Source organism: Lepisosteus platostomus, chromosome 14 (genome assembly GCF_059453375.1).
Source record: "Lepisosteus platostomus isolate fLepPlt1 chromosome 14, fLepPlt1.hap1, whole genome shotgun sequence".
Taxonomy (NCBI): domain Eukaryota; kingdom Metazoa; phylum Chordata; class Actinopteri; order Semionotiformes; family Lepisosteidae; genus Lepisosteus; species Lepisosteus platostomus.
Window position 1 is genome coordinate 3454429 of NC_142624.1, and position 27353 is coordinate 3481781.

The 27353-nt window shown below is 44.0% G+C and overlaps 1 protein-coding gene across 6 annotated transcripts in view; it reads right to left on the reverse strand.

Annotated features, from left to right (window-relative positions):
• Positions 1-25881, reverse strand: part of LOC148648729 (interleukin-2 receptor subunit beta) — a 51114-nt gene extending 25233 nt beyond the window's left edge. The window contains exons 1-5 of one of the 6 annotated variants that reach the window (XM_088606572.1): positions 25527-25881; positions 23856-24254; positions 23137-23269; positions 21702-21806; positions 13775-13962 (exon numbers count right to left, since the gene is read on the reverse strand). In XM_088606572.1, coding sequence (XP_088462698.1) covers positions 13775-13789 — 15 coding nt within the window. In that variant the 5' untranslated portion in view covers positions 13790-13962; positions 21702-21806; positions 23137-23269; positions 23856-24254; positions 25527-25881. Of the gene's footprint in view, positions 1-12998; positions 13021-13585; positions 13609-13774; positions 13963-21701; positions 21807-23136; positions 23270-23855; positions 24255-25526 lie in introns of those variants that run through there. The other 5 variants (XM_088606571.1, XM_088606570.1, XM_088606569.1 and 2 more) reach the window with 5 other exon arrangements.
• Between the last annotated feature and the right edge of the window lie 1472 nt (positions 25882-27353).

Here is a 27353-nt window from a genome sequence, read left to right on the forward strand (position 1 = left end):
TTACCTCACAGCCCAAAAGGGCAGCTGTCAAGTTACCATCCATAGCTACCCCAGTGTAGTGGATATACCAATACCCAGAATAAATAGCATGAATCAAAATAACAGATGGCCAATCTCTTAAATGGCATTCCTCCAAATAACTGTACAGGTGGGTATGAACTGTTTCTCTGTGTGTATTTCAGATTCGTGCTCTTTTCTAGCATGCCGAATGCAAAAACATTTTGTGTCCTCGATGTTTAACCTTCAAACTTAATTCCTGGACTCAGTATCTGCAGTGAGATACTGAGCACTGGAATGCTTTGAGAGTGTCGTTTCCTGCTTTTATCATAGCTGCTTTGCATTTCGCAAGCCTTGACGTCTCTCTTCACGCTCATTTCCTCTCAAGCCAAAATCGAGTAGGCAAATAAATGAAATGGCTCAGCAGTTATTTTTGATCGTTTTTTTTTTTTTTTCTGGTCCATGCAAGCATTCATGGTCTCTGTGGTTATGAAGAACACACAGATGTGGTGTCACACGCAGTATAAAAAGGGAAACAAGTGGTTAAAAAAATAACTTAGAAATGACATCAGGACATGAACAGGGAAGGAAAAAGTTTGATCCCAGAGCAAGATTACATTTTCAACGCCCTAAATCTTTAGGCTAGATATATAACAGACATATTAAGGTGATTTTGTAATAGAGCACCCCAACAGTATAATTTATACCCCTTAATACAAAACAGACTTCTTTTAGCTGTGAATAGATAGATAGATACTTTATTGATCCCGTGAGGGAAATTGCAGTGCAACAGCAGCTTAACACACACAACACAGCCACAGTGTAACAAATTATATAATAATAGTACAATACATACAATACAATACAAGAGTTACTCACAGTCCGGACACACAAGAGGAAACTAGAACAGAACAGTACACAGAAAATCGTATCACACGTATGAATATAAATATAGATGTAACCATAGATATAAATATAAATATAAATGTATTGCACAGGTCCCTGGCATATATTGCACAAAAGTGGTTGTAAACGGGAAAAAGAAAAGAAAAAGAAAGAGAACAGATGTAGCAGTAGATGTGTATATGCGTTTAGTCCAGAAACAGGTCACTGTCGCTGTTGCCTCTGCCAAGATGCAAGGTGGATGCGTTGTACAGTCTTATGGCAGACGGCAAGAATGACCTTTACTGGTGGTGCACTAGTATTTTAGGACTATGCTGCAAGGCATGTAACACAGGGATGTGATTTTGTGGACAGGAGTGCCTGCAGGTTTTTCAGGTCTCTACAAAGCAGTATCATCTGAAGAGCTGGGAGAAGCTGTTAAGGTCCCATTAAGCCAATATTGAGCTGATGTAGGGTTTTAAAAACCAAGTTGGAAAGAAAACCTGTACCAGCTCTCCAGGATCAGGATTGTCTGTTCCTCACCAAAGACATCATGGATAGCAAGTATGGAAACTTTTTATGTGTACTTCTCACATTTTCATGTAATAAATACCTACCATATACTTTAGGAACAGCTGTTTTGTCTGTTTTGTTCCGTGTAATTATTGGTTAAAACGCTTAGTGTGCTAAACTATTTCAGCTTGTATGTGCAGTGGTTTTAGGTGTGATCAAATGTTCTAAACAGAGTTTTAAGATGAAAGGGTTTGACCTCGTGTCTGCTATTCTTCTGCTTACAGGGCTGACAGAAGTTCACACCCTTGCTATGGCATCTCAATTTTTTTTCAAGTTACAAAATGACCCGTCCACATTACACGCTTTTTTAAAACTGAATTTCGTTCAAACCTAAATGCACAAACTGAAGACTCTGAAGGGTATGATACACTTCAGTAAATGTCAGCGAGAATGACGGACAAAAGTCTGAGATATTTTAATTGCCCAAGTATTCACTTTGTGTCCTATTTTGTAATAAAAAGTTAAAATAACATTTTACTCATGACCTGAATGCTCAGACTGACAGATTTAAGGGTATGATATGTTGCAGTAAATGTCGACAAACACACAGGTCTGAAATATTTTAATGGCAGAAGAACTCCGACCCATTAATTCAATATTAGCTGGAAGCAATTTTCTCAGCAATTACAGCCCTAAGTCTTTTTGTGTAAAGTCTCTACCGGCTTTACATACTGGCTTGGAGCAATTCCTGCCCGTTCTTCTTAGCAGATTGACTTAAGCTCTCGCAGGTTGCTTATGTTTTTCAAAGCATCCTGAATTTAGGAAGCATTTCTCTCTTAAAATAAAAAAAAGGTAGCTTTTAGTTACCTGACCTGTGTAAATGGCCTAATGAACATTAATCCTGTTGCATGCTTGTGCCTGTTGTATCAGTCTAATTTCCAGCCCTTCTCCAATCCCAACCCCCCAGGCCAGTTCAAATCTAAAAAGATTGAAAAAAAGACAGTGCCACTGTAACTGGACTGTACAAGATGTTGTTTTGGGCCCAGACCTCATTCTGATGGCCCTCCTTGGATCTCCTCCAAAGGTACTGGACGTTTTGAGCATTCACCTCCCCCCCCCCTTGATAAAACCCTCTAAACAGTTCCTGAAGCAGAAACACATCCATCATTCAGGTTGCAGCTGCTCTTGATTTCTACAGGATCACTGAAGGAGCTGGACAGCTGGAAACTCCCACCCTGTAGGCCAGAGGACTGTAAGCTTGAAGATCAGGAGGGGAAACTGGCGAGCAGGAGGCGAATTAGAGTCGACTCTGCGACAAGAATACGAGTAGGAGTGTGGGTGTGTGTGTGTGTGTGTGTGGTTCCTCGGCTTCATAGCCCTCAAATGAACATTTTAATAACAGGAAATAATAAGTGTTGATTGCTCTCGACCGCAGGTTTGTTTGTCACAAAGGCAGTGGGAGCAGAGAGAAGAAACGGTGACCCCACGAGGGCCGTACTTTCTCTCTCTCTCTCTCTCTCTCACCCTTCAGAAACTCATTTCTGCGGCTCTCCCTCCCTTCCATTCCTCACACTTTCTTTCGTTCGGTCGCTTTTCTGCTCGCTTGGTTTCTAATTGCCGAGCTGCTGCGACCACCTCCAGCACTCTCCATCTTCACCCTTTATGCAAAGCGGCTCCCCCTCTGAAGCTCGCGTGGCAACAGTATTTCACCATCGCCCTTCTTTCGGCTTTGCCCTTGGCGGTGGTACCACATTAGCCTGCTGTTCTGTCCGTGCCCTCTTTGCTCCTCTTTCTCCCGTTTGTATTTCCTGATGCCCGGGCGGATTGCTCTCCTGCCTTCTTGCTGTGTCTTGTGCAAACGTGTGCGCCGGGCCGCGATAAGCAGCGCACAGATCGCTGCAGGAAAGGAGAGAGTGTCCTAGCTGCGTCACTTGAGGGTCATGCTGTGCAGTGACCATTATTTCTACTTCGGCAGCTTAGGTCAACTAACCGTTCCTTCCCCCATCTTAATTAGGAAGTTGAATGAGTTAGCTTGTTGGCAGCGAAGGGTCCTAACCTTCCGCTGAACTTCAGTTTGAAACGCCATTGAAACCAAGAAGGTGCGTTTCGTGTCTCTTAAACTTAAAAACACGTTTCGGATTTTATCTTAAAACAAAAAACAAATAAAGCATTTTTTTTTTCAAACTTGTATCAATTGCAATATTCTCAAGTCACCTACAGCTTTAGTGCCTATAGGCAAATTGCTGCCATATTAAAAATGACCGATTATTACATTTTTTAATGAACTTTGTTTGCAGTTGCTATATCAATCCAACATTTTTAAAATTATAACGATCATTTGAATGCATTTGTTCTTTGGTTAGTTAGGGGAAAAACACCCACATTTGTGTGTGTAGGTGGGGACTGTCCCATATCACTGAACCCATTAAGTGTGAGCAACCAATGCAAACCCTGAGCAACAGAGAGATACGGTGAATTAGGGGCATGAACATTATGTAGCGAGACTGCTGCCCTTAACTCCCACCCTGAACTAGAAGGGTGTTTGTTCCATTTCTTTGAACTGCACAAAAGGTTTTGTTCGCATTTCCACAAGTCACATGGAAATGAATTCATTCAAACCAGCAATCTTGGCATTTGAAATCACTGCCAATAATGAAGCAATTGAATTACTGGTTGTATCCAAACAGGATAGCTAAACTAGATGACAAAGCTATCTTACGGGTGATATTTTTTTCTTTGGACAGCTGAGCTAGGGAACAGCATCTTGTTACTGGTGATATTTTTTCTTTGGACAGCGTCTTGTTCCTGGTGATGCTTTACCTTTGCTCAAACCAGATTTCAGGTATGCAAGCCATCGTCTAATGGCTCCACAGAAACCAGCATCACCTCTGGGCTCCGACACCAGACCCATCTGTCTAGACAACACCGCTGATCAGCTCTCAGGTCCCACCTCCAGCCCTGCGATAGTCCTTACACTGTATTGACTAATGCTTTGAATTCCCAAACTCTGAATGAAAGCTGTTATCGCATTTACTCCTTATAAACCCTGAATACACACCAACAGGGTGATAAAATTACTCCTCTGTATCCAGGACTTTAGATTTTGCCAAATCATTTGCATTACTTCACCAGATTGTGCAGGCTTTAAATGCCTTTTTAGACATGCATTTTTACCTAGCTGTACCTGCAAATGTATTACTTATATGTACACAGAACGTAAATACATTCCACTTACTGCACATTGCAAGTTGCCCTAGGTATAAGCTTCCATTCTTCCATTAAAACATTAAATCACTATCAAGGATAAACTACAGCCCCATTTAAATGGAAGGCAACTAAACTTAATCTCTTGTGTGCATCTATGTCTCAACCGAGACTAACCACTCAATGCTTCACCACCTTAGACGGCTCCATCCGACGTTAAATTGAAAACCATAAATTCGGAGAAAACTTCACCGCCTGGTCACAGCCTTTAACCACAGAGTTAGAACTGACAGGACACAGATTGACATTCCTAAACTATTCCAGATGTATATGGTGGCTCCAGCACAAAATAAAAACATCCTATTTTTTTTTTAAAAAGCACATACAGTACACATGCTTATTTAGAAACCAACCTCTTGTTAAGCTTTGTCTCGCAAATTCAAGAAGGAGGCCGAGGTATCCTGACCTTTTTGCTAGTTTATTTATGTTTATCTGTAACAGATCTAAAGCTGCTCTTCAGCATGTGATAGTGGGGTTTTCTTGAAGATGTACTTCACAGAAAAATAGCCTTAGAAGGTTTAACAGAAAAATAACAGTTCAGCATGTAGATAAGAAGTGCCAGGAGCATAAATTAAGCCCCAGGTATAGTCCTACATACACAGAGTCTTTGCACCAGTACCTTCTGTATTTTTGTACAGTCTGTTCTAGGGTTTCAGCGTGGCATCCCTGTTCCTCACTACCCCAGGAAACCATGAAATATTATACTAACACTAAGAAAAAAGTGCAAGAGGAAAGGCACAGGGACTCTCCAGTCTGATTGTCATTCAATGACACCGGTATCACTATGGTTACTCTAGAGTACTTGAGTCATGCTTCCACAGAGTGAGGGCTAGTGAATGATTTGTGTTGCAGACGGCACAACGCCGGCCTGACTGACAACGCTGGGTCAGCTCCGTGCTGCAACCGGATTTTCCGAAGAGCAGACGGACCGCTCTGAGACCTCGCACCTGTATGTTCAGGGTGCAAAGTTTCCTGGAAGTCTCAAACAAACCGGACAGAGGCGAATGTCACAGGAAGCTGCCTGACAGCTCAGACCAGAAAAACGAAATGGTGCGATTTCAGCTAAGCTACGAGGGGGGAAGGACATGAATTACTGTGACAAATGTCGTGCCGTTGCTCTCGTCAGAGCGGGCTATGTGACCTAGCATTGGGTATTTTTGGATGTACAGTATCTGGTTGTGTTTTGTGTGTTTAATGCGTGCTGCGGATCCACAGACTTGTCTTGTCCTGTGCTGTCTGTTCCATCATCTTGAGTCGGGTTACAGAACCAGCTGCCTCACTCTGTTAAATGTGAAACAGAGAGTTTTGTTTGTACTGTTGTGCTGTTTGATCCTACCTTCTCTATTACCTTTTAACCAGTAACATTTTGCACCAGTTCAACTTTATCTCTTGGCATCCTGCATTTTTCCCGTGACCTGACAGACCATCCTTTTTTGGCAGTCGAGTCACAATTACCAGCACGACTTCCTTCGTCTATGACAAAGGATGTTCAAGCAAGAGCAGTCTATATGATATCCTTCATATAGAAGACAAAAAAGAGGTAGTTAGTCCATTTGGCCAGTTCTTCTGACAGAACCCTTGTTCAGTTCTTGAAAGATTCCTTGATCTGCGCATGTTTGCCCACAGCGAAATACTCCAGCAGATCAGGGAGTAAAAGCAGGTTCACAGTCTTGAGTCACCAGATCTCCTCCTGCGTTCCCCTTGACCTGGTTTCTGCCTTGCCCTGAAACACAGAGCTGACTTTCAGGATGTGTCACAGGGGGCTGCTGGTATCTGATGGGTGTGCCTCATGTTGGCTCACATTGCCAAAAGATCAGGTCACCTGCTTGGCAGAATTCTACAAGGTGTAGAGTGCAGTGCATAGCGTCATCATCTGTAACAGCATCTGCTCCTGAACTGAAAGGCTTCCTTCTACACCAGACTGGTGTCCCATCTGCACCCGGTTGACGATACTCAGATTTATTCCCAGTAGGCATGCGGGTGAAGCCCTGAAAATCAATTTGCTAGTGAGTAAGGTGAGTGTCCTTTCTCTGGGACGCTGAATAGAACAGGCACAAAAGTGGTTCTGTGTGTATAAAACAAAACCGACAAAGGCAGGACTAGAAGATCCAGCAAAGATCGGGCTGATAACGACTTTTAAACTACATAAACTACGATAAACTACAGGTGGCATTCTGCCATGAGAGTCCTTTCTGCTTCTCATTTCTGCTCAAACAAAGCACACGGCACAGAACCTCTACACAGCCTTAACCGACTGGTGTTTTCATTCTTTATACAGTAGTAAGCAGGAAAATACAATGAGCAGATATGAAGTCGTCCTTTATCACTGCCTTTACTCTCGAGCCGTTAAGTACAATTAGTTCTAGCCTGTGTGGTTAACACAGTCGTGCTTCCGATGTCTGTCAGAGCTGCTGGAAAATCCCATTGCTCCCTTCCTAATAGCGATTATAGTGCCTGCGCAAGGGGACATGTTTAATTGTCAAGCTTTCAACATAGACATTTTCAATAATGGAAACAACCCACTTCAATGGTTACAGCAATGCATGTTGATGCATAAAACCGTATTTCTACTGCTGGCTCTGCTTATCATTAAAATACAGGTTGGAGACACCTGTTATAAGATGTCTCAATTCTTATATAGAGTCAAAAGGCAGAGCTTTGTCGCGGTGTAATTTTTCATAACACTACCATGTTAATAGACAATGCTACTGCCTAAATAAGTGACCATCACTTGTGAAACTGACATTCTTTAACAGAGACTTGTTATGGAATACAGTGAAACATCCAAACATTCATACTCCCGGTTTTAGAGTTTTGAAATCAGTGTAAGATTTAAGCAGATGCGGTTCCAAAGAATTACAGCAGGCACTGTTCTGAGTTTCCTTTAGTATGCTCGTCACAGATGTTTCAAAGACGAGCAAAAGGGTTTAGCATGAGATCTAGAAAACGATAGTTTTCCACAGCACTGCGACGCAAGAAGGTAATTGAAAGTTAACTGAAAGACTACACGTCTCTCGCTACCTCCGCCTTTGAAATGCATGGGGTGTCTTTGATAGAGTTGTGCAAGAGGGCTGCTTGGGCGCCTCTTCACAACAAGCAGCTGAAAACGAGGTGAAAGACATTTTTCGAGGTGGCTGGGCAGATCTGATATGAAGAGCAGCGCTTCACTACAAGTACAAAAGGCCGATACCTCGGAAAAAAAAAAAACAACTACGGCGCTGAAGCTGCAGACGCGAAGTCCCACCGACGTCAAAGCTGTTCTCACCCCGAGCTCGGCTGTTATGAAAGACGTGCTCTATGTCATTTGTGTTCATCACATTATCGCTCCTTTTCGTGACTTAGGCCTCACCCGGTTGCTGGCTTCTCATTTTGACCTTACAGAGGCGTCATTTTTAAGATGGGTGTCATCATTCCGAAAGAGCACGCAAGACAGGGACACTGGCCAAGTGCCACGGAAAACAGCGACGACTTTATTACATTTCCGAGACGAATTTGGTGCCTCGTGTCAGAAACGGTCTTTGGGCTGTGGAAGGAAACAAGAGCGCCTGGAGGAAACCCACACAAGCTCGGGGAAAGCCTAGAGGACGGAGCTCCACACAGGCAACAACTCTGGTCTGGAATTGTAGCCAGAGTCCCAGTGCTGCAAGACCGCAATGCTAACCACTGCACAAACGTGCCCACCCACAAGTGCAAAAACAGGCTGGTGGATATTAAAAGAAAGTGTATGTGGTGAGAGAAGAAAAGCACCTCTTTGCAAAGAATATATATGTCATGAACCAGTCAAGACATGTTAACTAACCTCCTGGGTTCTTTACAAAAAATGGGTTTTGTTTCCAGTATCCATTAACTTGTAGCAAACCAGCAAGAGAGACTGATCTGCCATAATGCAGAAATCCCAAAAGAACTAATACATTCCAAGTCACCACCACCCTCCTCTGTGCCATTCAGTTTTGATTCATTCTTCTCATGCCACCGAGTGCCACTGTCAAGTATACCATGATTCATTGCACCATCACAGCAGATACTGAACGGTACTGTTTGTGCGCAAATTGTGGTCGAAACTTAACAGCGTAAAATTTCCCTGGATCTGTAACTTCTGTACTTTCCACGGCTGCTCTTCCTGAAGGGCTGGCAGAATCTGAGCAGAGGCCGGCTGTCAACGCAAACATGTTTCAGTGCATCCACCACTAGAGGGGTCAAAGGTCAAGGGCTGAGAGGCACCCCCAGCTAAAAACACAGTGCATGAGCAGAGCGATCATGTGACGCCGGGTCAACAGGGAGCATTCAAATAGGATGGGAATTTCAAATCGTGTTCACTTCTATTTGATCACATTTTTTTATCTGGATAAAAACGATGACGTGACACTGAAAAGAAATGAAATGTTTGGTCAGGTCTCCCTCTTTCCTCCACTACCCATTTGACAAAACCTATGGTCTGCCCAACCACAGAGAGCCCCAAGAAGACCCAGCAGATTGCATTATTTAGCAGTTGCTTAACAAGGCTTGGATAGGGTCCACTACAGCACCCCAAGCAAGACAGTCCCCTCTCCTTCTGTGCAATGGAGTTGTCAATTTAAGACAACTCCATCCGTCCTTCGGATGAGACGTAAAACCGAGGTCCTGACTCTCTGTGGTCATTAAAAATCCCTGGGCGTTTCTCGAAAAGAGTAGGGGTGTAACCCCGGCGTCCTGGCCAAATTTCCCCATTGGCCCTTACCAATCATGGCCTCCTAATAATCCCCCTCTTTGAATTGGCTACATTACTCTGCTCTCCTCCCCACTGATTGCTGATGTGTGGTGAGCGTTCTGGCGCACTATGGCTGCCGTCACATCATCCAGGTGGATGCTGCACATTGGTGGTGGTTGAGGGGAGTCCCTATTACCTGTAAAGCGCTTTGAGTGGAGTGTCCAGAAAAGCGCTATATAAGTGTAAGCAATTATTATTAATTATTATTAAGACCAATTTCTCATTCTTGCCCAGCTTCAAGGATAGAATATCCTTAGGCATTGAGGAAAACAAATTGAAAGGGGGAATATGAAATGAACCAGGACAAATGTCAGGTTTAATTGTGGAAAGCAACAAAAAAATATCTTAAACAGCTCCGGCAGTACAGGAGTGAAGAGCACTTATTTGGCATTTAGGCTCTCACATATCCAGTTATTGTGCGCTTCAGCACCAGTGTCGTGTCATGCTCGTTAAATCTAGAAAGGAGGCCGTGGCTGTTGTAAAAAAAAAAGCAGAATTGGGCAACGTAGTAGAGATGATCAGAGCAGATTGTACTGTGGTTACAAGCCACAGAGCTCTATTCCTGCAACTACACTTGTCACCATTTCTCTGCATATCAGCCAGCAGTCATTTCCAATCACAAACAGGCAGAAACCACTTCCCAACCCTGCTACGTTACATCCACTCTGCCACCTACTCACACTCCCCCCACCACCCCCACGGCACTGTGGGGCAGACAGGAAGTGGAGCCTACTGCTGAGATGTCCAGACGCAGTCTTAAAAAGGCTGTTAATCACCGCTCGTGATCCCCAAAACCCTCCACCGACACGCCTGTGCTATACTGACTACCAGGACACAGGAAAAGCTGCTAACAAGAGGGGATTGCTTGGCCTAGTTTGGTCATTTCATTTAGCTGAAGTAACCCAAGGACGGAGTTACACAAATATCAATGCTTTTTTTTTTTCCCAGACCTCTACCACTCTCTGTGTAAAGAAGCGCCTCCAGCTTTCAGTTCTGGATGCACTAGTGCGCAGTTTCCACCGGAGTGCCAGGTTTATTGCAAGGGTAGTGGCCAATATCATTGAGTATAACATAGCAACAGTCCACGGTATCCTGGGATTGGAATTTGATTAACCACTGGCTGTCCGTCCTAACATTTAAAAGCATTATCGCACTTCACTCTACAATGAGATGAGGGGCCAAGGACACAAATGAACATTAAAGACAAGAATTTTCCAGAGTGGTAATAGGAGCAACTTTTGTTTTGACTGGAGTAAGCCACACAGTGGGGTGGCATGGTGGAATACTGGTTGGCATCGCTGCCTGGCAGCACTGGGGCCCTGGGCTCAGCTCTGGACCTGGGGTGCTGTCTGTGTGGAGTCTGTACGTTCTCCCTGTGTTCCTCCAGGTGCTCCACTTTCCTCCCACAGTCCAAAGACATACTGGCAGGTTCACTGGCTAGTGGGAAAACTGGCCGTGGTGCAGCTGTGTCAATGTCTGTGTGTCTGCCCTGTGATGGGCTGGCATCCTGCCCAGGCTGTACCCTGCCTTGCGCCTGTTGCTTGTTGGGATAGGCTCCAGCTTCCCTCTAACCCTAACTGCAGGAAGCCATTAGAAAATGGATGGATAAACTATACAGCCATGCTGGTGAAGTCGACTGTCCGATTACACGTATTGATAGTCTCGGATACCAGCACCTAAATTAACTAGGCCGGCTGAAAGGCCGTCTTCCTTTTGTTGCGTTTCTCAAGGCCCTGCTGCTCTCCCTTGATGAGAAAGGAAAAAGAAATAAGAGAACTGTCTTCATATTCCAATTATTTCCCTGGCTCGATTATCTGCTGCCCCCCCCCACCATCCACCATTTCACTTAGAATTTCCAAACAAATCCTTATCAAAGTCTATCACAGCTCCAGAAGACCTTGGGTGTCTGGAGCCAATGCATCAGCCACACTGAAAACCCTTCAGGACAAGCTGAGCACAGACGCCTCGCAGCCAGAGGAGAAAAAAAAACTCTTTACGCTCATGGACGGAAGAGAAGTAACCCTTTCCATTAATTTCCTTTCCTGTGTAGGGCTGTTGAGTCAGAATGCTGCATCAGTCCATAGTCTCTGTTTCTTTTTCTTCACCCTCTGTGCTTACTAAGATGCGAAACAGGCATGTTACCCATTTCCTCAAGCTCGGCTGCGATCCTTGTCAGAACAGCTGGCTGTTACTCAGCTGTAGTGAAACTGGAAAAGAAAAATGTTCAGTACAGCCAAAGAGTACCTCCATTTTACAATCTCCCAATTGTATACCAAAAAACAAAGTGTCAAAACTAGGAGCTGGTTTCAAGGCTAAAATTTTGTACATGGATAAAGAACATGAGACGTTTTTCTTTGTGTAAAAACGCCTGCTTGTTAAAGACCAAGCAGCAGGAGAGGGTGAATTACAACCTCAGAGATTCTATAGTTAGGTTTTTGTCAGAGAAATATATTGTCGGAAGAAAAGCATAGCTGATCAGCCTTTGGACTCATGACTGACAGGTTGTGGGTTCAAGTCCCTGCTGTTGTATCTTGAGTGAGGTACTTTACCCCAGTGGCTCCAGTCAACCCAACTAGACATGTGGGGATCGGCATTGCTGGGAGATAATCTCTGTGATCAAGCAGTCTTGCATCCAGAGGGGACAGCATGTGTCTCTAACCTGATTAACCCCATAGAGACCAAGCTGAACTTTGGCCTTATTCTCCTCTGTGGCTCTAGTCTGGACTGGACTTTTTGCCAAAGTGTTGTATTCTTCTTTCTTTCTTAATTCTCAGCATGGAATTATTCTGGATTTGTTCCATTGCAGCTCCCCAGTCTAAACTCTAAATCCGTTGGCTAACCGAAGTGCAGATATCTAACATCATAACGCAAAATTTGATTAAAGACAATGTTTGCAAACTCTCCACATGGGCTGGGTATATAAAGACAAAAATGCAAACTCATCTGGTCCTAAAGTAAAGCAGTTTTGGATCTGAGGTCATAACCTTCTTGGAATCAAAACGCGTGGCAAATTCCAGCCAATGGGATAGCACAACGCTGAAGGAATTATATAGATGCTCAACTCCATCTGTTTTAACCAACACCGAAACAGAAGCAGAATGTGGCAGCAGGTGACCTGTTGCTGTAAGGGACATTGAACCTTGAAATATTTCATTTCTGACTCTTACTCATACTCGTTATCCAGGCTACAAATGTTCATTAGTTGATTTGGATTTCCAGACCGAAGAGTGCTTGCAGTCATAGAAATGTAGAAAGCTGTAGAGGGGGACCATTTCATGCAAAATGTAAAAGGGGCCATTCAGGACTGAAAGTAGCAGGGTGGCAGGTGACAGGAACCAGACCAAACTTCAAGCTCAACTTCAAGGCTGGCTGGGCAAGAGACTGGTGCCCACCAGTGGGAGGTGCCTGTTCAAGTTCCACTCCTTACCAGGTGCTTGAGTTTCTCAGATACCTCCTTTCGATTTATAGGAATAGAAACTCCATTCCAAATAGCTCAGCTCCTCCCCTCAGCAACGCACAATCCCTACAAAGACACAGCTTTTACAAAAATAAAATATATATATATAAAAAAAAGAGAAAAAGGTGTTTGACTTACCTTACCCGTTGGGTAGATTTAGCAGTTAGTTGATCTAAGGATCACATTCCCCTGCGGGATCTGGTTATTTTATCATTAACTATCATTGATAGTTATTTTCTGCCCCCCCAGAAAAACACAGCATTTTTTTCAAACGTTTTCATATACTGTAAACGATTTTCCTTATTCATGACCTAAATCGCCTGTTAACAACGGTGAGGAGTGAGGTGAGATTTGATCCTTTTTTAATAGGACGCTGATCCCATGCTACGTGACTTTATAAGCACAAAAAACATTAGGGAACTGGAGCAGCGGTAAGCGGTGAGCAGAAACAGAAGCCCTCTACAGCGTGCAAAGCCAGATGTTAAACACAAGAAACGAAAAGAAAAACATGAATCTGGGACTACTGTAAAGATAAGGGTATCTCCCGACGCTTGGAACTTGAAACTGTACTGTAACAGCGGCGCTGTTAATGTTTTCTTCAGAGATGACAGGTAACTCTCGAAAATGCGTCAGGTAGGAGGTGCGAAGATCATGTTTGAGTCCTTGTTCAAAGGTTCAAAAAAATCCCCCAGACAGAACAGAATAATAATAACAACACATATTACCTTTTATCTCACCGTTTTCAAAGGATGTCAAAGGATGGGACTCGCCCAGGAAATATACATATATATAACACCTTCCACTGTATCATGCCTTCTGTTATTTTAATTGTTAGTCGTCATCATTGTTGAGCAATTCACAGATGGTTAACAGAGTGGAAACCACTATAATAGTATTTAAACAGGCAATCCTACCCTGTTCATCGCCATTCGGGATGAATGAGCAACTTCCAATCAGGTGCTTCAGTAGGCTGCCTTCCTGCTCCTGGTCGCTTGCGTGTTTTCTTCTGCGTTCGGCGATTCAGAAGAACAAGCTGTTTTACAACCCCTTTTTCTCGGTCTCTCCCCGTTACGCAGGTAACAGCCTGTACTGGGAGGCTGAACTTAAAACGAGAAAAGAAAGCGCTGCTTCAGACGAATCGGGTTTCTGTGGGTTTTCAATAACCACAGCTTCGGTCTAGTAAACGTTAGATATTATTTCGCTCCTTCAAGTCAAAAGGCATGTTGCGACGGAAAACCCCTTTTTTCGTTTCATGTGCTTTTTTTTTTCTCGATCTTTTTTTTTTTTTCTCTGTTATTCTTTTGTCTTTTCCAGGTCGGGGGTATTTTTTTTTTCCGGCAACCGACTTTTTCTAATGACTTTTCACTCTGCCCGACCTCTCTCTGCCGGTTGATTGGCAATACAAGTTCAAATGGATCATTAAAAAAAAATATTCAGTGGAAAGAACTATCTTCTAATTAACCCGAAAGTGCTGTGAACTCATACACCCACAGCTATCTCACCTACACCCCATTCTCATCGAGTTCTTTAAATTACAGGCAACTTAAGACTTGGGAAGTTAGACTGGTTCAACCTCAATTGTAAGTAGTTTATCCTTCCTTCCTTCCATCCATCCATCCATCCATCATGGACCTCTAAAACTGTTTAATCATTCATCCATTTTCTAAATTGCTTCTTCCAGTACAGAGTTATGGGACAGCTGGAGCCAATCCCAGCATGCATTCATTCTTTTGATGAGTCCTTGTTGCCCTCTGACCTTTAGTGTCTTCTGGCTTTGTTCCAGCCTGACCAGTCAATTAAGCAATGAACCTAATAACTGTCTTCACTGAACATTTTTAGAGGTTTTTCTTATGGGTCGTTTAGAGCTCAAAGTGTTTCTTGGAGGGAGAGTTTCCTATGAAAGGCCTTGCACACAGGCTAGAATATCACGGCCTGCAGTTGACTTAGTAATCAGGCCAACTACGTCAGTGAAAACTCATGTGAAGCAAAAGCCAGGAAACGCCGGGCCCTCCAGGAGCCGAGCTTGACTCCTGCCCTGCACCCCGGTCAGGTATTGTGTTTCGAAAGGTCCCCAGGCTTGGCCTGGGCTTGCTCCTCCCCTCCTGGTGGGTCTTCAGTGCAGGTGGGCGGTTAATAATTAAATCAGCTTGTTACTGGCTTAACTGGACCAGTTTGATTGCTTCTCCCTTAGGTGCTGCTGAAGCTTCTTTAAACAACCCCAGATAACCTGCGGGAGATACCTGATCTCCAGGGTCAGGATGGGAGACTCTTGATCTTGGGGATGGACACGGTGTCTCCGATCCATATATTATAGGGCATGTGTGTTTCTCTAGGTCTCTTTATAGCACCTGGATTTCAGCAGCTGAGAAAAGTTGTTAACTTAGGTGCCTAGACCAATATAATAATAACAAATTGATTTACGTCATCAAGAGCTCAAATTGGAATAACAGCCTCTACACCAGGGGTCCCCAGTCCTGATCCTGGAGGGTCAAGGAGTCTGCGGGTTTTCTGTAATGTCTCAGCACCCAAAGAGCTGGCTGAAGCTGTTAAACTGGGCAAACAATGCCAATAACGAGCTGGTTTGGGTCACGACGAGACCTTCGCTTTCTGAGCAGTCATGCAAATTAAGCTTTAAGGCTGCCAGTCAGATGAACCAGCAGCAGCTGTCGACGAGGTGGGAGGAAAGTGGTACAAACCTTCACAGCCAGCACTGCTAGCTCCCATGGAATGTCAGCAGTGAGGTCAGGCTGCATACGTGTACATTTGTGGGCAGAAGTGTAGGCAACCCTGGCCAAATTGTAGCTGACAGTCTCTCAGTGAAAACAGGCTGGCGCAACCTCTGTGTGGTACAAACGTAAACATCTTTCTGCAAATTTTAATGCACCATTACTATTTATTTGCCGATTTGAAAGGACTGGAAAACAAAAAAGTGACTGTGGCAGGTGAAAAAGGTTGGGCACTCTTCCGTTTGATTCATTCCTACGGTTTTAATTTGTGTTTTTCAAAGGCCCTAAAATGTGATTGAGTCGTAAGGCCTTCAATTACGTCCTGCGCATTAAACACTCTGACCCGCCGAACCTCTGGGGTTGTGATCGGTGTTCTGCCTATATCTGAACCTCGCGGCTGAATGCAGATCATTTAGAAACAATAAGATAAAGAGTCTGATTAAAATGTAATGTCGGGTTGGAATCCCAATCAGAGTGAGCAAGGGCACTCTGAGAACAAGGTTAGGACTCTGAATGAGGAAATAACAGAGCTTAGGCGAAATGAGAATTAGGTTGTAGTCAAGTCAAATCCTAATCATGATCCCATTTACTTGCCACTTCTTTCAATTCATGGTCAAGGGGGAGCTGGAGCCTATCCCAGCAAGCAACAGGCACAAGGCAGGGTACACGCTGGAGGGGACACCAGTCCATCACAGGGCAGACAGACACACACACACTCACACCAGGACCAATCTTCATAGAAACCGATTATCCAACAGGTTTTATTTTGGCCTGTGGGTGGAAACCGGAGCTCAGCGAGGAAACCTATGGGGAGAACATGCAAACTCCACACAGACAGCACCCCAGAAATTGAACCCAGGGCTCCAGCACTGTGAGGCAGGAAATCTAACACCTGTGCCATGCCACCTAATCCATTAATAAAATTATTGTTTTTAAGCCCTGAATTTGACAACAAAGGATAAGAGCTGTTCTTTCATGGCACCTTTCAGCAGCTAGTTAAGGTGCTGTAAGAGAATTTCAAGGATGGGCCTAGGACAGTGCAAACATTATCACCAGAGCTACAATCCAGCTAGTGCTACATTTATATGGCCCCTGGAGCTGTTAATCTGGACCCCTCACATAATCCTTTGCTTTAAATTCCCCCATGCCCACTTTGAAAATAGTTTGGTCTGGGAAAGGGAAAGGTCAATTGATCCAGCTGGGATTCTGTACAATGAGAATGTGAAGAAGGTCGCTCTCTACTTGAGAACGGGCTGCAACATTAAGATCACTTTTATTAGCCCTATAGAATTTCTTGCATTAGGAATTTGTCTTTCCACATACCCCAGCTTGCGAGACTTGTCTTGTGTCTTGTGAGACACACAGACGGGGAGAGAGAAGCTGGGGGTCAGAGGGCAGGCTCAGCCATTTATACAGCGCCCCTGGAGCAGTTGGGGTTAAGGGCCTTGCTCAGGGGCCCAACGCAGTAGGATTCCTCTGCCGGCCGCGGGATTAACGCTTGCGTTTGGTGATTCAGTTCAGCTACAGGCAAGACAGCTACGGACCAGCAGCCTCTTCAAATCCTTACCATCTTCAGATTTGGCCAAAAGGCTTAACTGATCCAATTAAGAAACTAATTGGCTCAACTACCTAATTAAGAACTCAAAGCGAACCAGAGTTAATTGTCACTATGTTAGGCAATTGACAGTGCGGTGTAAGGTAAGTGTCACGATCGCTAACCCCTCCTCTTAAGGGCGCTCCGGCCCTGCCTCATTCCCTCCCATTGTCTGCACCTGTTCCCTATTCCCGCTCCCCCTTAAAAGCCAGACGCAGACCTCACTCCTGGTTCCTCATTGATTTCAGTATCGTGAGAGCGATGGGAGTCCTGCTGCGTCTGGCTCCGTTATGCTTTTAACTTTCTGTTCCTAGTTCCTGGTTCCCCTCGCCGGTTCCGACCCGGTTCCTGTTCCCCCCCACCGGATGGATCGCCTGGCTATGGACTTCAGCCCTTGTTTCTGTTTACCCGTTTGGATTTCCTATATGGATAGTTCCCCTGGATTCACTCCCCCTGGACACCTCCACTGCATGGACACACCCCCCTGTCTTCAGATCCTACTCCCTCATGAACTTTATCCTCGTGTATCCCCACCTACCGGATCATGTCGTCTGCATAGGGCCCGGAAAGAACTGTTCGTGACCGTAAGGTCTCTTAATGAATTGGTAGGAAAGTCTCCTGGCTGGAAGGTGTTTTGTCTGAACGGTGAATATATTGCATATCACACCTCTTCATTTTTCTTTCAAAAGACCAACTCTGGTTCTCTCTCTTTTTTTTTAAGAGACCGAGATTCTTGGAATTATAGACCACCACTGCTTCTTCTGCATCAGTGTCCTTTTAGTGAGAATCATCTCATGATGTCAGAATTAATCTGCCAAGCTCATCGATTTGCGCAAAAAAAAAAACGTCATCACCACCTCGGTTCCAGCTGCAGGAAGGTTCTCAAGAACAATAATCTCTAAGAATCGCGGCGAACGGAAGCTCTCTGTCTGTACATGTAAATGAAAATATATTTGTACAGTTCTGTGAAGAAAAATGACTCAGAAGTGTTAAACCTAAAATCCCATTTTGAGTTCTGAGGTAAGATAAAGATTATCTCCTTGTTGTTTTTATATTTCCCCCACAGGTCTTTATCAGCCTGTAGTTCAGCGATAAGAGTTTTTTTTTTTTGTAACCTCCAAGAATTTGTCAATTGAAAAAAAGTTACACACTAGGCGGCAGAGATAATGCAACCGTGTGCGTCTGCGTGCAAGATCGGATATGATTTGCACGCAGACGCAAATCATGTGTCTGTGGAAAATTCGTCGAAACACTCTCCGCTTCTGGACTCTTCCAAGAAAAAAAGAAACTTTGATACCGGGGAAACAGGATGGGCCCTGGACAAACTGGAGGTGGGGAGGCTCCAATCAGGGTGAGAGGCTGCTAAATTTTGACAGGGTTTTGGTGAGAAGGAGATGATGAAGACAAGACCCTGGCTCACCCAAGATCCCTTCTTAGAAAGCCAATTATTCCTGGTAAGGAATCTCAACAAGGCACAGACCACAAGAGGCATTTTCAAACATTTTTCAGTCCACGTCATGTTTTGTACTCCAGATCTGTAAATCTTTTGTTTCCAGGAAACAGGGGAAAGTCGTCCAAACTAAGAGAACCCCTCTTCTAAGTTGGAATTCCTTTAAATGTTGGGGAAACTAGGCTTAAGATGAGGTTACACATTTTGTTAAAACCCCATATCCCCCTTTATTCATGAAAATAGGTACCTGAGCCCTACCTGGGTCTTTGTGTGTTTTAGTTGTGTGTCCACAACAAGACAAGAGCCAGAGAAAATACTTTTTTGTGCTGAATATTCTTGCATATGAGTCAAAGCTCAGACCAATCCATTCCCAACATAGGGACAGAATCGAATACATCAAGAGTTAAAGGTAGATACATTTCCCCTACACTAGTGCACTGGATACATGAATTTTCAACTCATTTACATCGAAAGGATAATGTACTGGTAAGTTTGTTTGTTTGCAATCATCTACTGTTATAAAAAAAACTTTGAGAAACTTTAAGCTACAGTATTTTAAGTGTAAACCTTGGCATACAGAGCTTTCTAAAGTACTGGTAAGCACAGTGGCACAGTGGTCAGCATCATAGCCTCACAGTGCTAGGGCCCTGGGTTCAAATCCCAATCTGGGTGCTGTCTGTGGGAAGTTTGTATGTTTTTCCCATGTTTACGTGGGTTTCCTTTGGGTGCTCTGGTTTCCTCCCACAGCACAAAGATATACTGGTGGGTTCACTGGCTTGTGGGAAATGAGTGTGTGTCTGTGTCTGTGTGTTCCCTGAGATGGACTAGTGTCCCATCCATCACTGCTTGCTGGGATAGGCTCTGGCTCTCCCATGACACTATACTGGATAAAGTGGTTAGAAAATGGATGGATGGTAGGCTTGGTCATATCTTCACAAAAACAATGGAAAGACATCAACAAAGCTCCCAATGGGATGGGACACATGGGATGACTGCTGTATGCTGTATGAGATATGAGCCTGGAGACACTAAAAGAACTATTGTTACATCTGTTAATTGTGGATTTTTCCTGTAGTTTTTGTCACAAGAATAAAAGCAAAAACAGTGCTAAGGTGTACTGCATAAGTCAGTAAAACGTCTATTATCTGTGAGCAAAGAGGCCCTTATATTTAAACTTTCATCACAGTTTCTTAGAATATCACTGCAAGCAAACTCTGCCATGTGTACATTAACAATGAGGCATTACTTGTAAAAAATGTCTTGTAATAAATTCAAAAGAACAAAAATACTTTCTGTGCAAACACCATGATTTTCCATTACTGGGTTCAGCCCAAATCTGCATAAACTGAACTCACCACAGTGGGAAACCAAACAAGATATTTAGGCACCATTTTCTAATGATTTTTTTGTAAAAAGTTTGTTTTCTGAAAGGGAATGTCCTCTTGCTGTCATTATAGACAATATCTTGCAAGGGGGCATTTTCGTTAATTTTGTGACCAAATCATGTAGTCCTGACCACATCGACGTGCACATGTCCCCTGACATACACAGCAATCAGACACTAAATATAATCACACACAATCACACAGACACATCAGTATTCTGAGACGCAGGATTCACACAATAACTGGTATAATGCTGAAGTGTTTAATAACACCCCCCCTGTTATGCAGAAAACCATGAAACACCTCCATAGTACATGTATTAACCTCAGGCATGTAATACTCATGCCAGGCATAAACATTTCTATTTAAAGCATTGCATGCTTGCACAACACAGGCAGGCATAACCCCTATCTGCGCTTTGTGTGCTGATGTGAAGATAGTGATGTGGTACAGCATGTTTTTATATCAGTAATTCTCAACCCTAGTCCTGGAGGACACCTGTGCCTGCTGGTTTGTATTGCAACTGAGCCCTTAATCACCAGTGCTAATTGCTGCCTCTAATAGATTTGCCTGCTGGTTTAGGCTTGATCTGCACTCAGTCCTTGGTCTGAAAAACCCGCTAGTTAACGGTGCATGATTTACACCACCTTGAGCACTCACAGTCAGTCACAGTTTTTATTTCGGCTCAAGTCCGGTTGTGCTTGTGTGAGATCAGTCCTGAACCTGGCTAATTCACGCAGGGTTCATACAGATTACAGACCTCATTCAGCCTTTTAAGAGCGGAAAGCACACTTTAAATGAAGGCCTGAAATAGAAAATGGAAACCTGTGGTTCTGAAAATAGCAAGAGCACAAACCAGAATACACAGGGGTCTGAACTGAGAACCTCTGTACAGAGGTTCTCAGTTACTAAAGTAAACCAATTAATTGAACAAGTTCAACAGAGACTCCTGGTTTATGCATTTAGGGATATTTGAAGATTAAACCACAAACCAGCAGGACATATGAAATAAGGCTACTTTCACTATAACAAACTAAAAGAGGCCAACATAAAAAGATAACACAATATAAAAATAAAAGATGAAGTAGCTTTTCCTGTCAAGATTTCAATCAGCATTTCTGCAGGTAACAGAGATCCTTTTTTCAAGGAACCACAGCACATTTTATTAGCAAGGGGCTAGGTTGTGAAGAAACAGGGCTGTCTTCTCCATTTCTGTAGTGAATGAGCATGTATGTGTGAATTACTAAGTATTTAATCTCTCAATTCTTGCCATTCCTACTCCCTGTCTCTCCCAGGGCTTTGTTCAGCTTCTGGTTCATAAAATTTCTTTCTATCCACTTCCCTGAAACAGAGAGACACAGAAAGGGGCGTGAGGGTTGTGAGACTACGACTACGCCTGATAGAAATATTCCAAATCCTCTAAGGCACGTCTTTACCAAAGGGTAAAGACTTTTACAAAGGGTGGTGGGAGTAGGGAACCTGTTACCCAGCCACCTTGGTGAAGCTGATACCCTGGCTCTTTGGATGAGACCCCTGTATCGATTAACTACGGCCTGGACTCGATGGGCTGAATGGCCTCTTCTTGTCTGTAACCTTTTCTGAGCTTCTCATGAGAAGAAAAGCGAGAGAAAGAGAGAGTGTAACCAACACTCTCTAGCCACAAAACATAAGGGGGGGGGGGCGTACCGAGAGCGTCAGTCTTGCGGCCATACCAGTGCAGGGGGTCTCGGGGGGGGGGGATCTCAGTGGAGTAGGAGTCTCTGGCCAGGGAACAGCAGGTCTGTGGGAGTCCTGTGCAGTAGGAGGTGGGGCAGACATGAATGCATTAGTGTAGATCTCTAGCAGTTCCAGTGTCTTATACTGACATCTATCATCTCACCGCCAAATACAGCAACTACTGTACAGAAGAAATCCATAAAGCCTAAGAATTTTTTGTGCCGCACATTCTTCTTCTTCTGAAACAAAAAAGTGAAACTTGTGGTTCTAATAATAATAATAATAATAATAATAATAATAATAATAATAATAATAATAATAATAATAATAAAAATCACATTCCTTTATGTCAGTGCAGGTTCACAGAAAGATGTGCCCTGTACCGCAAACACTGGAATGAGGAATGATATACTTCCACCCTTTTGAACATCTGTTTCTTGATGAAGATCTGTGGTTTTGAGGATGCAGACTAAGATCCTCATAATATGTACAGGGCTCTCCTGCTATCCTGTTGTCTGTATCTTTACAATCCACTTTGGTTTAGAAAGACAGTTGTTTTGCTTTTGCTCTGGTAGGTACTCGGCAATTTGTCCCTCACATGCATTTGTACTGTTTTGGAATCATCACCCTTGAAATAAAATAACCTATATCGGCAAGTAAGTATGCATATCTTAGTCACTGAATGGATCTTCTTCTTCTGAATGATTCTACAGAATGCAGCAGTGAGAATAACTGAAACGTGTGTGGGACCATCTTGATTCCTGATGGAAAACTGTTCAGAAGCCTTATTAAAATAATTATCCTCTTCGCTAAACAGATGTATTTTTTTTATTCCTGTATCCTGTTTGACTTCTGATTCTTCTGCATTTCTGCCCAAACACATTTAAAGGACCTGTGCAGCATCCTGTAATAGGGTTAAAACTATTGCTGGAGCTGAAATTCCCCCAGTGGTGTAGTGGCATACAGACACCCAGAGGGTGCATTTTTCATTTACAACCCACATCCTTCAGCACTTTGCAGGTACGATAGTGAAATCATGTCAGAGACCAACATCAAAACCAGTGATTACGGATGTCAAGTGGTAAAAAGTAAACCCTGTGGCGCAGAAGCATTTTTCTGACAAGAATTGATCTGGTTTTATCATTTTTCCGTTCAAGTTCCAGTCAATGGGAAATCAGAACAGCATCACACCAGTAAAAAGGTTCCCACCCTGAGAAGCTGCAGTACTCTTTTGATATTTTGTCCCACTCTTTTGTCTTTACCACTGAATTTATCATATTACTTGAACTGGTGATGCATTAGACAGGCATGTAAAACCTACAGGATCCAAGACATCTGTATTTCAGATCTGAGGACAGCTGGGGCAGATATGTAGTGTCAGAATGAAATTTCTTCCAGCTCATACCTGGGAAGATGTTGGTACGAAGGCAGTGTCCAAGGCTGTAGTAGGATCCATGGGGCTGAGGAAAGGTACCCTCTCTCACTCTGAACTCGGGTACGAGGAATGAGGGAACATGGACACAGAGCAGATTTCTTCCCTGAGGAAGAATTCAGAGTTTTTTGCAGTTCTTACATGTCAGGTGACGCATTTTATACTTTTTGTTCCAGTTCCTAAGTAAACTTTTTTTACCACCTCCAGATGACCTCCAGTTAAGTTTCTACAGCTATGCAGCATGCTGAAGAGCCATGAATGTACTCAGTTTCATCAATTTCCCTACGGGATTAATAAAGTATTATCTATCTATCTATTTCATTGGTCATGCACTAGTGGTTTCACCTGTCAAGAGATGGAGGTGAGGCGTGGTGTTCAAAGCACAATGGTATGATTCATGGCATGCAATATGAATGGACCAGCTTACAAAAATTACTGAGTTATCATCAAATGTATATTTGTGCTTTAAAGCAGTCTGTGGCGTTAAGGTCAGAGGTCTCAAATTCTAGTTTTGGAAGACCAGTGTGTCCATAGGCTTTCAGTCCAGTTGGGCTCTTAATGTCTTGGGTCAGTTCATAACTGGCTGAACTGAACCCGATTGCCAGCTTCTCCGAACACCTGAAGATGCCTGGACAACCCGACACACTGGTCCTTCAGAACAAGGAATGGACAGCCCTTGATTAAAGACTCACATGGTTGTCTACCAGCGTTCCATCCATGGTCTCAACGGCCCTCTCGCAGTTAGCCTCAGCTTGCTCTTGATGCATCTTAGCAGCTCGGTCTGTGACTGGTGCTTCAGATGCACCGGTATCTGCTATAGGATCACTGCCCGTTTCTGATGGACAACCACGTTGACACAGGGCTTCATCTTGTTGGACAACCAGCAACCTTTCCTGGGTTGCAAGGCGTGGGTCTGACCTCCCAACCATTACTGGGCTCGGTGTTCTTCTCCAACCTGGAGAACGGGTCTTCGCAAAGCTGAAACGTCTTATGCCAGTGGCCAGTAGTTTGGGACAAGCCTTCGGTGGAGTCGGTTATCTTCTATTGGCGAAGCAGGGTGAATTTCAGAGCGCGTGTTTCGAAAAAGAGACCTGAGAACACAGAGAAACGACGAAGACCCACTTTGTTGCTTCTGCAGTTAATGGACATGAGGAGGCTTCTGGGAATCTCCTTAAATGCGTGATTACAGCACTGAATGGATCTTATCATTAGTGGATCAAAATAACCATTTCTCCCGTGTCTTAGTTCCCTGAAGGAGTGGATTAATAATAAACCAAATCATAGATGGGGATTATTAGGAGGCTTATTTGAAGGCCAGGACCTCTGTGATACTTCTCATCATGGTAGACGGCATTAAATAACTTTAGTTTTTTTCACTATAATTAACCTATTAGAGGTAACTGAGTAACCTCTCAGCCTTGTAAAAGTACATCAGTTGCAGATTCGACACCTGTGACCTCCAGGCTCGAAGCCCTTATTTCACTGAGTGTCTCTGTAAAATCTTCTTCAATGGATTCATCACTAAGAGGCAATATTTACCTGTAGAGTTGTATGAAAAGCATATCTACCTACGTATCTACGCTTTACAAACACCCGTAGTGTGCGACAAAGCTTTAATGGCAGTAGCACGACAATTTGTGTACATGTCATTAGTCTGCCATCTAGTGGTGCCGAGTCTAACAACAACGGATCTGCATTAAAGCATCTGTTAAGCACCTGATTATTAAATCAACCCATTCTAGGTTTCCCGTAGGTAGGCAGTGGACAGTTTTAAATCAAAACACTACTAAAGGCCTACTTGTTCTTGCACAAGCACAAAACATAACGTAACGAAAAACGTTCACAAATGAGCAGGCTTGCAATACAAATACAAGTATCCTTTCTCAAATTATGATGGTGTCGGTCGTATCTGAGGCGACTACGGTAAGTAACCCAGTGCAATTAGATCACCTCGGTGGCACTAGATGCATTTTCTCGATGTATAAATTTCATTGCAATGCGCGCTGTGCTTACTGGATGAGTTAACGGGGAAAAAAGACAGCGCGATCAAGGGTAAACTGACTCACTTCTGTTTAAAATAAGGGTTAAAGTTACCACGTGCGTCACTACTGTCCGTGTCGGTTATAAAAATATTGCTAACTGTGTACTTCGAAGCCGAAGTTTCCTGTGTGGGATTTAAATGTCACACTATGAATAATATAAAGCATAAAATGTAAATGACGAAAGACTCGGAACTTGAATCCCCTTGAATTACGTCCATCGCAGCGACAGACTTGCACCGTGCTGAACACAGACTACAGTGCATGTCATCAGCCACCTGCACAAGTCCAGTAAGGTCGGCACCTCTCTCAGCGAATACTCACCCCTGTGCGCCTTAACCAACGTAACAAAAACAACAGCAGGGAATCGATTTCTCTTTGCACCTGCTGAAGGCACACGGCCGCCGCGAGATGAAGGATTGTCCCGGAGCGCACGCGGTCACCCCTGGGGGCCTCGAGGGGCCGCGGTTGCCTAGGGGCATTACGTCATAGGAGCGCTCCGCCGTTGCCTCGGGAGAGCTGTTCACAACGGCGCTGCTCTAGAATCTAGAATAACAGTCTAGAATAACCGAACAGAAAATAAACACGTTTATCTTAATGGCAATTACTAAAGGATCTAGTACCAGACATATACGAAATAAAAGAACAGTATTTGACGGACTGCCAGCAGCGATGTGTGCGCTGTGCGTAAGCTCTTTTGTCGAGTACTAAACTTCTCGAACTTGCCAAATGTGTGTGACGCGCCACTAATCGCGTTTAGCGCTGCACGGCGATTTCCCTAACCTGCGTTTACGGAGTATTTGACCAGGGGTGCACTACGCCCTCCTATCATAACGCAATGCTCTGGAAAATGAAAACTTCATTTTACCACATTGTAACCCTGTTTTAAAAAAAAAAGGCAAACTAATAATACTTCCAAATCATGCGAATTTGACGATGAGGTCTTTGCGCAGTACCTGGTTTACGACAGAGTATTTTTCGAAAGCATTTAATCGGGCCTCGGTGCTCGGTGCTACCTTGGCGTCTCTGGGTGTGAAGGAGTTCACTGCGAGAGATTCAGTTCTGCAGGACAGCAGCCTTTCGCTGAAGATTAAAATCAGTTGGAAGGCTATGAAATTATTCTGGACAGTCTATTAGGAAAGATTGGGGATGCCTGTACACCCCTCGAAAGAAACTCCCTGCTCCAGATTGCACGGGGAAGCGGAGCCGCTTCTGGTCTATAATTGTACAAGACTTACTTATACATCCCTTGCATTTTTATAGCTCCTTTTTTATACTAAAGTGCTCCACGTGGTCGATAGGACGCACCGCTGAACTGCGGTCGGCACCTGGGTGACGGCCAGCGGCCATTATGAGACAGCGGCGCTCAGAGGAGCGAGGAATGAGGGAGGAAGACGCCCGGGGTGGAATTTAATCAGGATTCCAGGGGTTGTGCCGTGAGATCTTTAACGGACGTATAATCAGGACCTCGGTCTCACGTCTCATCCGCAGGGCCCTCTGGTTACTAGACTAGGGCATTAGCATTACCGCTCCGGGCTGGGAAACAGCGCCATCTGCTGTGTCTCCAGCACTACATATAGCAGCAACCTAGTTATGATGACCGGTCACCCGCGCTTATAACGTTGTTCAAGTAGTATTTCCACCTTGTAAGCATTGAAGGAGAAGCATTCGACGTCTCTGCTTTGTGAATATCTAATCTTGTATTATTGACATGAAATGTGCTTTCTCCATAGCGCATATCTCGCATACTTGAGGCTTCAAGGCTGGTGACGCTGCTGTGGACGTCGTGTTTCTTGTTTTGTTGTTCCGTCAAACGTTGGAACGCCCTTCGCTAATATTTGAATCGGTCTCCTGTTGCGGGAGGTTTCTGTCCTTGTCAGGATGCTTTCACACCGGAGAGGACTGGATCTTCAGTAAAGCAAACAAATTCACCAGAAAGCAGAAATGCTACGGGCGTGGAGAAGAAATCACTCACCCAAAAACCAGGGAAGGATGGCAGATTACCTTTCGGTTCTGGTGTGCGTCTCTTTTTCTTTTCAGCATTGAATAAACCTTTACCCGTTCTTTCGCAGCCTGCGCATGTGGACACAGCTACTGACTTTAAACGGCTCTGGCTTCTCCTGTTGCTGGACTAAATCTGAGCCATCACTT